Here is a 12,811-nt window from a genome sequence, read left to right as displayed (position 1 = left end):
AATCACACAACAGCACCTCATGACGTCACCTCAGTTAACATTTTAAAATATAATAATCTCAAATGACACCCTACTATAAAGTGCACTACTTTTGACCAGAGCAACCACGTGGCTATCAGCTCTCCATATCCTAATAAAGGTTTAATAGAACAGTCTAGTGGTTCCTCCTTACCTTTCCTCTCCTCTAGTCCTCCAAGAAGGGCTGACAGTTTGTTGTGGATGTCTGTCTTCCCTGCACGCCGCTGCTGCCGCAACACCGCCTCCTCCTCTCTCCTCTTCGCTTCTTCCTCCAGCTTCCTCTCTTCTTCCTCCTGCTGCCTCCTCTCCTCCTCTAACCTCTTCCTCTCCTTTTCCTCCTGTCTTCTCCTCTCCTCCTCCCTCCTCTTCCTGCCCTCTTCCTCCTGTCTTCTCCTCTCCTCCGCTCTGCTTTCTCGTTCTACCTTTTCTTTAGCAGCTAAGATGCGGGCTTGTGTCTCCTTCTCCTCCTCCTCTCTCAGTTTGGCCTCTCTCTCTTCCTGCAGCCTCTTCTGTCTCTCCTCCTCCTCTCTCAGTTTGGCCTCTCTCTCTTCCTGCAGCCTCCTCTGTCTCTCCTCCTCCTCTCTCTGCAGCTTCTCCTGCCACTGACGCTCCTTCTGCAGCTTAATACGCCTGGAGAGAACGGGAGGGAGGGAGGGAGGGAGGGAGGGAGGGAGAGAGGGAGAGAGGGAGGGAGGAAGGGAGAGAGGGAGGGAGGGAGAGAGGGAGGGAGGGAGGGAGGGAGGGAGGGAGGGAGGGAGGGAGGGAGGGAGGGAGGGAGGGAGGGAGGGAGGGAGGGAGGGAGGGAGGGAGGGAGGGAGGGAGGGAGGGAGGGAGGGAGGGAGGGAGGGAGGAAGGGAGGGAGGGAGGGAGGGAGAGAGGGAGAGAGGGAGGGAGGGAGGGAGAGGGGGAGGGAGGAAGGGAGGGAGGGAGGGAGAGAGGGAGAGAGGGAGGGAGGGAGGGAGGGAGGGAGGGAGGGAGGGAGGGAGGGAGGGAGGGAGGGAGGGAGGGAGGGAGGGAGAGAGGGAGAGAGGGAGAGAGGGAGGGAGGGAGGGAGGGAGGGAGGGAGGGAGGGAGGGAGAGGAGGGAGGGAGGGAGGGAGGGAGGGAGGGAGGGAGGGAGGGAGGGAGGGAGGGAGGGAGAGGAGGGAGGGAGGGAGGGAGGGAGAGAGGGAGAGAGGGAGGGAGAGAGAGAGGGAGGGAGGGAGAGAGGGAGGGAGGGAGGGAGAGAGGGAGGGAGGGAGGGAGAGAGGGATGGAGAGAGGGAGGGAGGGAGGGAGGGAGGGAGAGAGGGAGGGAGGGAGGGAGGGAGGGAGGGAGGGAGGGAGGGAGGGAGGGAGGGAGGGAGGGAGGGAGGAGATAGGGAAAAGACAGACAGGCCTATGTCAAAGACCAGATAATGCTTGAGCATGTCTGTGTGTTAGGCAGAGGGAAGAGCTGTTCACCTTTTGGCCTCCTCCTCCTCTCTCCTCTCCTCCCTCCTTTTCATCTCCTCCTCCCTCCTCTTCCTCTCCTCTTGCTCTCTCTGTCTCTCCAGTTCTCTCCCTTTGTCCTCTTTCATGCTCCGTAGTTTATCCAGAGCCGACTGCTGCTTCAGCTGGCTCTCTCTCAGTTCCTGATGTTACCACATCAACAAGAGGGCACATTTCACCACATACTAACACGGTCACACATTCAGAATCACAACACCATCTATTACATTTACACTTCAGTCCTTTATGAACTGGCAACAACAGAGGATCTAGCAGGATGGCACAGCGAGCACTGGGATGAGAGGGTTGGACAACTCAGAGAAGAGTGTTTTAGACACAAAGAGAGAGAAAAGAGGAGAGAGAGAAATATATATATAGTACAGTACTGTACCAGTCAGAACTGTTTGGACACACCACCTCATTCAAGGCTATTTCTTTGTTGTTTTACTATTTTCTACATGGTAGAATGTAGAACAAAGAATGCAAAGCTGTCATCAAGGTAAAGGGTGGCTATTTTAAGAATTTCGAATATAAAATATATTTTGATTTGTTTAACACTTTTTTGGTTACTACATGATTCCATATGTGTCATGCCATAGTTGTGATGTCTCACTATTATTCTACAATATAGAAAAACCCTTGAGAGAGTAGGTGTCCAAACGTTTGACTGGTACTGTATATAATATATATGAGAGAGAGAGAGAGAGCGACAGAGAGCGAGTGACAGAGAGGCAGACAGAGAGAGAGAGGCAGAGAGAGAGAGAGATAGAGAGAGAGAGAGGCAAACAGAGAGAGAGGCAGAGAGGGAGAGAAAGCACCTTTAGGAGGTAGAAGAGGTTACTCAGGCAGTTGAATAGAGAGAGACAGAGATATATAGGGAGAGAGAGAGCACCTTTAGGAGGTAGAAGAGGTTACTCAGGCAGGTGAATAGAGAGACAGAGATATATAGGGAGAGAGAGAGCACCTTTAGGAGGTAGAAGAGGTTACTCAGGCAGGTGAATAGAGAGAGACAGAGAGATATAGGGAGAGAGAGAGCACCTTTAGGAGGTAGAAGAGGTTACTCAGGCAGGTGAATAGAGAGAGACAGAGAGATATAGGGAGAGAGAGAGCACCTTTAGGAGGTAGAAGAGGTTACTCAGGCAGGTGAATAGAGAGACAGAGATATATAGGGAGAGAGAGAACACCTTTAGGAGGTAGAAGAGGTTACTCAGGCAGGTGAATAGAGAGAGACAGAGATATATAGGGAGAGAGAGAACACCTTTAGGAGGTAGAAGAGGTTACTCAGGCAGGTGAATAGAGAGAGACAGAGATATATAGGGAGAGAGAGAGCACCTTTAGGAGGTAGAAGAGGTTACTCAGGCAGGTGAATAGAGAGAGACAGAGATATATAGGGAGAGAGAGAACACCTTTAGGAGGTAGAAGAGGTTACTCAGGCAGTTGAATAGAGAGAGGAGACACTGTAGCAGACAGTCATCAGCATCCCCATACTGCAGCAAGACAGACCAGGAGAAAGAGAGGAGGGAGGAAGAGAAGGCAGGAGGGATTAGAAATGAATGGGTCAGACAGAGAGTGAGAGTGAAGGAGGAGATAGGGGGAAGGGGAATAGGATGGAGAGAGAGAGAGGAAGACGAGGAGAAAAAAGGCCAGTGCTTCAGTAGCCGGTTAGACACACAGAGAGAGAAGCAGAAGATCACACCGGTTATCAATCATAAGAGGCAAACAAATTACTGAATCATTCCAGCCCTTTCACATATCATTCACATTAACAATCAATCTCCAACCTTGTTCCTGGAGACCTACCCTCCTGTAGGTTTTCACTCCAACCCTGTTCCTGGAGAGCTACCCTCCTGTAGGTTTTCATTACAACCCTGTTCCTGGAGAGCTACCCTCCTGTAGGTTTTCACTGCAACCCTGTTCCTGGAGAGCTACCATCCGGGTTTTCACTCCAACCCTGTTCCTGGAGAGCTACCCTCCTGTAGGTTTTCACTCCAACTCTGTTCCTGGAGAGCTACCCTCCTGTAGGTTTTCACTCCAACCCTGTTCCTGGAGAGAGACCCTCCTGTAGGTTTTCACTCCAACTCTGTTCCTGGAGAGCTACCCTCCTGTAGGTTTTCACTCCAACCCTGTTCCTGGAGAGCTACCCTCCTGTAGGTTTTCACTCCAACCCTGTTCCTGGAGAGTTACCCTCCTGTAGGTTTTCACTCCAACCCTGTTCCTGGAGAGTTACCCTCCTGTAGGTTTTCACTCCAATCCAGTTCCTGGAGAGTTACCCTCCTGTAGGTTTTCACTCCAATCCTGTTCCTGGAGAGCTACCCTCCTGTAGGTTTTCACTCCAATCCTGTTCCTGGAGAGCTACCCTCCTGTAGGTTGTCACTCCAATCCAGTTCCTGGAGAGTTACCCTCCTGTAGGTTTTCAATCCAACCCTGTTCCTGGAGAGTTACCCTCCTGTAGGTTTTCACTCCAACCCTGTTCCTGGAGAGTTACCCTCCTGTAGGTTTTCACTCCAATCCAGTTCCTGGAGAGTTACCCTCCTGTAGGTTTTCACTCCAATCCTGTTCCTGGAGAGCTACCCTCCTGTAGGTTTTCACTCCAATCCTGTTCCTGGAGAGCTACCCTCCTGTAGGTTGTCACTCCAATCCAGTTCCTGGAGAGTTACCCTCCTGTAGGTTTTCAATCCAATCCAGTTCCTGGAGAGTTACCCTCCTGTAGGTTTTCACTCCAACCCAGTTCCTGGAGAGGTACCCTCCTGTAGGTTTTCACTCCAATCCTAATCTAGCACACCTGATTCCAATAATTAGCTGGTTGATAAACTGAACCAGGTTAGTTACAACTGGGGTTTGAGTTAAAAGGGTAACTCTCCAGGAACAGGGTTGGAGTGAAAACCTACAGGAGGGTAGCTCTCCAGGAACAGGGTTGGAGTGAAAACCTACAGGAGGGTATCTCTCCAGGAACCTGGTTGGAAAGCCCTGTCATATATTCACTTTAATACAGGTAGACTGTTATACTTCAACAACATTTGAGCGAGTGACTAGAGTGAGTGTTACTAGAGTGAGTGACTAGAGTGAGTGTTACTAGAGTGAGTGACTAGAGTGAGTGTTACTAGAGTGAGTGACTAGAGTGAGTGTTACTAGAGTGAGTGACTAGAGTGAGTGTTACTAGAGTGAGTGACTAGAGTGAGTGACTAGAGTGAGTGTTACTAGAGTGAGTGACTAGAGTGGTCTGTACGTACCTGTATGTCCTTCTGGTAATGATCCATGTCAGCCAGTTTAGCAGCTGTCTCTTTCTCCAGAGCATCCAGCTGTTGCTTCAGTTTACGACAGGCTCCGTCCTTCTCGCTGGTGCTGCGCTTGACAGTGGATATGGTGGAGACTGGGTACAGCAGGAAGACGAGTTACAACCCAGGGGGTGACAGGAGGGGAATGTTTAGTAACACTCACTACAGTGCCGATGTGTTTCACCCATCAACACACAATACCCCAGAACGACAAAGTGAAGACATTCTTTGTAAATATCAAATTTATCAATCGTCCAAGGAACCTTCCGGAGAACTCCTGAGATATAATTGTGATGAGGCATATATCTGGGGAACGGTAAAAGAATTAGGCATATATCTGGGGAAGGGTAAAAAATGAGGCATATATCTGGGGAAGGGTAAAAAACTATTTCTAGAGTGTTGAAAGATTCCAAGAGCACAGCGGCCTCCATCCTTAGGAAATTGGATTTATCCAGACTCCGCAACCAGGCAAAAAGGACCTTGGTCACGGAGGTGACCCAAAACCCAATGACCACTCTGACAGAACTAAGGTAAACTCACGTAAACTTGTACATCGCCTTGGTCTGTACAATATTCCTTATTTTAGCGCCCCAAAAACGTAATACTTCCAGATCAACTGTAATGTCAATACCATTGTAAAGCACAATTTCTCCCCTTTCCAACAGAATCAATTACATGACCTAAACCCTGCTCGTTTCTGCATAATTCAAGCAGGCAATGAGCCTCGTCGAGTATTTTTTTAAATGGCGGGTGGGGAAGCGAAACTAATGCGTGATAGTGAGAAGGAGAGATTTTTTTTTGTGCTTTTTTTCACTCGATCTGTCCAACTTATCACCTTATCGCCTCTAAAATGTAAATAAAACACTATAAAGAGTTTATATAATGTGTCATTACATACCTATTTGAAGGTTTGTGTCGAATTTGAATTGGGTTTTTAGGGCGGTGCTAAAGTGATCTTAGAAGTAAACAGCGGCTTTGAGAATGATGATCGCATGCAATGATGACGCAAAAAATGACTAGGTATCCCCCCTTACCCCCGTCACTGTCCATTTCTTGTTTTTAAACGATGAGAGAAGTGCTACACCTGGTGGAGAGAGATTGTAAGACATAAATAGTTGCTTTATGCGTGCTGTACATTACGACATGACACGTCACAATGTAACGGAGGGTCCGTTTTTTTCAACTTTTCTCCAATACTATAGAGCCATTACATGTAATGATCGACATTACCATGTCGATCAACGCTTGAATAGAAACCTAGTTCACACCCCCGATTTTGAAGTCAACACAGTCGCTACAGTCCCATTAGTTTTCTTTGTAGCCTCGTTTGAATGTTGCGGTTGCGCACATTTGTACGGAATGGGGTGAGTTTACGTTACAGAGTTCCTTGGCTGAGATGGTAGAACTTGCCAGAAGGACAACAGTCTCTACAGCACTTCACCAATCTGGGTTTTATGGGAAAGTGGCCATACGGAAGCCAATCGTGAGAAGATGGCACATGACAGCACGCCTGGGAGTTTGCAAAAAGGCAAAAAGACTCGGCATTAGGCAAAAGATTCTGTGATCTGATGAGACAAAACTTTGACTTTTTTGGCCTGAATGCAAAGAGCCATGTCTGGAGAAAACCAGGCACAGATCATCCCTGCCGTGAAGCATGGTGGTGGCAGCATCATGTTATGGGGATGCTTTCCAGCGACAAGGAGACTGGTAAGGATAGAGGGAACAATGAATGGAGCCAAATACAGGCAAATCCTTGACGAGAACTTGCAAAACGACCTTAGACTGGGGGCGAAGCGTTACATTCCAACAGGACAATTATCCCAAGCATACAGCCAAAGAAACATTGGAATGGCTTCAGAACAAGAATGTGAAAGTCCTTGAGTGGCCCAGCCAAAGCACAGACTTGAATCCCATTGAAAATCTGTGGAAAGACTTGAAGATTGCTGTTCACCGCCTCTCCCCATCTAACTTAACAGTACAGAAGAGTAACAGAAGAGTGGGAGAAAATCCAGAAATCCAGATGTGTAAAACTGATAGATGACTCAAAGCTGTAATCACTGGCAAAGTTGCTTCTACAAAGTATTGACTGAAGAACGTGAATACTTATGTAAATTAGATATACGGGATTTAATTTCAATACATTTGCAAACATTTCTATAAACAGGTTTTAACTTTGTCATTATGGGGTATTGTGTGAATATTCAGGCTCGTTCAACAAAATCTGGAATAAGTAAAGGGGTATGAATAGTTTCTGAAGGCACTGTATGTCTTCAAACATGGAGTCCTATTCAGTAATGTTTGATTGAATGTGGAACATGGCCTAGTATAGCCCTATTATATACCCCAGTCCTACTGTCTACCCCATCCATACACCCTAGTATAGACTACACCCCATCCATACACCCTAGTATAGCCCTCTACCCCATCCATACACCCTAGTATAGCCCTACACCCCATCCATACACCCTAGTATAGCTCTCTACACCACTCATACACCCTAGTATAGCCCTATACCTCACCCATACACCCTAGTATAGCCTACACCCCATCCACACACCCTAGTACAGCCCTCTACACCACCCATACACCCTAGTACAGCATACACCCCATCCATACACCCTAGTATAGCTCTCTACACCACTCATACACCCTAGTATAGCCCTCTACCCCACCCATACACCCTAGTTTATCCCTCTACCCCACCCATACACCCTAGTATAGCCCTCTACCTCACCCATACACCCTAGTATAGCCCTCTACCTCACCCATACACCCTAGTATAGCCTACACCCCAACCATACACCCTAGTATAGCTCTCTACACCACTCATACACCCTAGTATAGCCCTCTACTCCACCCATACACCCTAGTTTATCCCTCTACCCCACCCATACACCCTAGTATAGCCCTCTACCTCACCCATACACCCTAGTATAGCCCTCTACCTCACCCATACACCCTAGTATAGCCCTCTACCTCACCCATACACTCTAGTATAGCCCTCTACACCACCCATACACTCTAGTATAGCCCTCTACCTCACCCATACACCCTAGTATAGCCCTCTACCTCACCCATACACCCTAGTATAGCCCTCTACACCACCCATACACCCTAGTATAGCCCTCTACCTCACCCATACACCCTAGTATAGCCTACACCCCATCCATACACCCTAGTATAGCCCTCTACCCCACCCATACACCCTAGTTTATCCCTCTACCCCACCCATACACCCTAGTATAGCCCTCTACCTCACCCATACACCCTAGTATAGCCCTCTACCCCACCCATACACCCTAGTATAGCCTACATCCCAACCATACACCCTAGTATAGCTCTCTACACCACTCATACACCCTAGTATAGCCCTCTACCCCACACATACACCCTAGTATAGCCCTCTACCTCACCCATACACCCTAGTATAGCCCTCTACCTCACCCATACACCCTAGTATAGCCTACACCCCAACCATACACCCTAGTATAGCTCTCTACACCACTCATACACCCTAGTATAGCCCTCTACTCCACCCATACACCCTAGTTTATCCCTCTACCCCACCCATACACCCTAGTATAGCCCTCTACCTCACCCATACACCCTAGTATAGCCCTCTACCTCACCCATACACCCTAGTATAGCCCTCTACCTCACCCATACACTCTAGTATAGCCCTCTACACCACCCATACACTCTAGTATAGCCCTCTACCTCACCCATACACCCTAGTATAGCCCTCTACCTCACCCATACACCCTAGTATAGCCCTCTACACCACCCATACACCCTAGTATAGCCCTCTACCTCACCCATACACCCTAGTATAGCCTACACCCCATCCATACACCCTAGTATAGCCCTCTACCCCACCCATACACTCTAGTATAGCCCTCTACACCACCCATACACTCTAGTATAGCCCTCTACCTCACCCATACACCCTAGTATAGCCCTCTACCTCACCCATACACCCTAGTATAGCCTACACCCCATCCATACACCCTAGTATAGCCCTCTACCCCACCCATACACCCTAGTATAGCCTACATCCCAACCATACACCCTAGTATAGCTCTCTACACCACTCATACACCCTAGTATAGCCCTCTACTCCACCCATACACCCTAGTTTATCCCTCTACCCCACCCATACACCCTAGTATAGCCCTCTACCTCACCCATACACCCTAGTATAGCCCTCTACCTCACCCATACACCCTAGTATAGCCTACACCCCAACCATACACCCTAGTATAGCTCTCTACACCACTCATACACCCTAGTATAGCCCTCTACTCCACCCATACACCCTAGTTTATCCCTCTACCCCACCCATACACCCTAGTATAGCCCTCTACCTCACCCATACACCCTAGTATAGCCCTCTACCTCACCCATACACCCTAGTATAGCCCTCTACCTCACCCATACACCCTAGTATATCCCTCTACACCACCCATACACTCTAGTATAGCCCTCTACACCACCCATACACTCTAGTATAGCCCTCTACCTCACCCATACACCCTAGTATAGCCCTCTACCTCACCCATACACCCTAGTATAGCCCTCTACACCACCCATACACCCTAGTATAGCCCTCTACCTCACCCATACACCCTAGTATAGCCTACACCCCATCCATACACCCTAGTATAGCCCTCTACCCCACCCATACACTCTAGTATAGCCCTCTACACCACCCATACACTCTAGTATAGCCCTCTACCTCACCCATACACCCTAGTATAGCCCTCTACCTCACCCATACACCCTAGTATAGCCTACACCCCATCCATACACCCTAGTATAGCCCTCTACCCCACCCATACACTCTAGTATAGCCCTCTACACCACCCATACACTCTAGTATAGCCCTCTACCTCACCCATACACGCTAGTATAGCCCTCTACCCCACCCATACACCCTAGTATAGCCCTCTACCTCACCCATACACCCTAGTATAGCCCTCTACCTCACCCATACACCCTAGTATAGCCCTCTACCTCACCCATACACTCTAGTATAGCCCTCTACCTCACCCATACACCCTAGTATAGCCCTCTACACCATCCACACACCCTAGTATAGCCCTCTACCTCACCCATACACCCTAGTATAGCCCTCTACCTCACCCATACACCCTAGTATAGCCCTCTACCCCATCCACACACCCTAGTATAGCCCTCTACCCCACCCACACACCCTAGTACAGCCCACACCCCATCTATACACCCTAGTATAGCCCTCTACCCCACCCATAGTATAGCCTACACCCCATCCATACACCCTAGTATAGCCCTCTACCCCACCCATACACCCTAGTATAGCCCTCTACCCCACCCACACACCCTAGTATAGCCCTCTACCCCACCCATACACCCTAGTATAGCCCTCTACCCCACCCATACACCCCAGTATAGCCCTCTACCCCACCCACACACCCTAGTACAGCCCACACCCCAGCCTAACATAACCCCAGTCTCAGTCAGTACCTGGCAGGTTGTTGAGGGCCATGTCCCTCAGTTTGTCACTGAGCCTCTGCTGTTCTGGAGTCAGCTGGGACAGCTTCCTCTGGTTCTCCTGAAGCACAGGAGCAGTAGACGCATCATTAGGAGGGGCCAGACAGAGAGACAGACAAACAGCGACAGACAAACAGCAACAGACAAACAGCGACAGAGACAGACAAACAGCGACAGACAAACAGCGACAGAGACAGACAAACAGCGACAGACAAAGCGACAGACAGACACACCTCTAGTTGTCTCTGCAGGGAGCTGATGTCCTGTCTGGCTGTGTCTCGTTTCTGGTTGGTCAGATCCAGCTCGCTGCGTTGCACCTTCCTTTTACTGTGAGCATCCCGCAGTCGCTCAGAGATCTGTCTGTGTTTGTTACCCTAGGAGAAAGAGACAGTCGCTCAGAGATCTGTCTGTGTTTGTTACCCTAGGAGAAAGAGACAGTCACTCAGAGATCTGTCTGTGTTTGTTACCCTAGGAGAAAGAGACAGTCGCTCAGAGATCTGTCTGTGTTTGTTACCCTAGGAGAAAGAGACAGCAGCTCAGAGATCTGTCTGTGTTTGTTACCCTAGGAGAAAGAGACAGTCGCTCAGAGATCTGTCTGTGTTTGTTACCCTAGGAGAGAGAGACAGTCGCTCAGAGATCTGTCTGTGTTTGTTACCCTAGGAGAAAGAGACAGTCACTCAGAGATCTGTCTGTGTTTGTTACCCTAGGAGAAAGAGACAGTCACTCAGAGATCTGTCTGTGTTTGTTACCCTAGGAGAAAGAGACAGTCACTCAGAGATCTGTCTGTGTTTGTTACCCTAGGAGAAAGAGACAGTCACTCAGAGATCTGTCTGTGTTTGTTACCCTAGGAGAAAGAGACAGTCACTCAGAGATCTGTCTGTGTTTGTTACCCTAGGAGAAAGAGACAGCCACTCAGAGATCTGTCTGTGTTTGTTACCCTAGGAGAAAGAGACAGTCACTCAGAGATCTGTCTGTGTTTGTTACCCTAGGAGAAAGAGACAGGCGCTCAGAGATCTGTCTGTGTTTGTTACCCTAGGAGAAAGAGACAGTCGCTCAGAGATCTGTCTGTGTTTGTTACCCTAGGAGAAAGAGACAGTCACTCAGAGATCTGTCTGTGTTTGTTACCCTAGGAGAAAGAGACAGTCACTCAGAGATCTGTCTGTGTTTGTTACCCTAGGAGAAAGAGACAGTCACTCAGAGATCTGTCTGTGTTTGTTACCCTAGGAGAAAGAGACAGTCACTCAGAGATCTGTCTGTGTTTGTTACCCTAGGAGAAAGAGACAGCCACTCAGAGATCTGTCTGTGTTTGTTATGCTGGGAGAGAGAGACATACAGATGTAGGATTTAAACTTGACCCTTTCCTCGCAGGAGAAAAATAATCCTGCAGCAGGAGGATTTTAATATCTGAAGAAATATTTACCATGGCCACCAGGGGGCAGCTGGAAACGGTGTTTGTACACTGAACAAAATTTAAAATGCAACATGTAAAGTGCTGGTCCCATGTTTCATGAGCTGAAACAAAACATGCCAGAAATTTTCCAAAGCTTATTTCCCTCAAATGGAGGATTTCTGTGTGCAATAAAGCCCTTTTGTGGGAAGAAAAAAACTATTTCCGATTGGCTGGGCCTGGCTCCCCAGTGGATGGGCCTATACCTTCCCCGCCCAACCCGTGGCTGAGCCCCTGCCCAGCCATGTGAAATCCATAGATTAGGGCCTAACGAATTTATTTCAATTGACTGATTTCATGACATCATGATACAATCAAAAGAAATTAGCCAAGACCTCAGAAAAAAAATTGTAGACCTCTACAAGTCTAGTTCATCGTTGGGAGCAAATTCCAAATGCCTGACGGTACCACGTTCATCTGTACAAACAATAGTACGCTAGTATAAACACCATGGGACCACGCAGCCGTCATACCGATCAGGAAGGAGATGTGTTCTGTCTCCTAGAGATGAACGTACTTTGGTGCGAAAAGTGCAAATCAATCACAGAACAACAGCAAAGGACCTTGTGAAGATGCTGGAGGAAACAGGTACAAAAGTATCTATATCCACAGTAAAACGAATCCTATATCGACATAACCTGAAAGGCCACTCAGCAAGGAAGAAGCCACTGCTCCAAAACCGCCATAAAAAAGCCAGACTACGGTTTGCAACTGCACATGGGGACAAAGATCGTACTTTTTGGAGAAATGTCCTCTGGTCCGATGAAACAAAAATAGAACTGTATGGCCATAATGACCATCGTTATGTTTGGAGAAAAAAGGGGGAGGCTTGCAAGCCGAAGAGCACCATCCCAACCGTGAAGCACGGGGGTGGCAGCATCATGTTGTGGGGGTGCTTTGCTGCAGGAGGGACTGGTGCACTTCACAAAATAGATGGCATCAAGAGGACGGAAAATGATGTGGATATATTGAAGCAACATCTCAAGACATCAGTCAGGAAGTAAAAGATTAGTTGGAAATGGGTCTTCCAAATGGACAATGACCCCAAGCATACTTCCAAAGTTGTGGCAAAAT

At 48.4% G+C, this 12,811-nt stretch overlaps 1 protein-coding gene across 2 annotated transcripts in view; it reads right to left on the bottom strand.

Annotated features, from left to right (window-relative positions):
- Positions 1-12,811, bottom strand: part of LOC139563537 (intersectin-2-like) — a 99,567-nt gene that overhangs the window by 37,359 nt on the left and 49,397 nt on the right. For both annotated transcript variants that reach the window (XM_071382276.1, XM_071382277.1), the window contains exons 14-18: positions 10,524-10,664; positions 10,264-10,351; positions 4,717-4,856; positions 1,460-1,629; positions 173-648 (exon numbers count right to left, since the gene is read on the bottom strand). In XM_071382276.1, the coding sequence (XP_071238377.1) occupies positions 173-648; positions 1,460-1,629; positions 4,717-4,856; positions 10,264-10,351; positions 10,524-10,664 (1,015 nt within the window). The remainder of the gene's footprint in view (positions 1-172; positions 649-1,459; positions 1,630-4,716; positions 4,857-10,263; positions 10,352-10,523; positions 10,665-12,811) is intronic.

This window comes from Salvelinus alpinus, chromosome 34 (genome assembly GCF_045679555.1).
Source record: "Salvelinus alpinus chromosome 34, SLU_Salpinus.1, whole genome shotgun sequence".
Classification (NCBI taxonomy): Eukaryota; Metazoa; Chordata; class Actinopteri; order Salmoniformes; family Salmonidae; genus Salvelinus; species Salvelinus alpinus.
The sequence above is the reverse complement of the archived record's forward strand: the minus strand, read 5'-3'. Positions and strand labels throughout refer to the sequence as shown.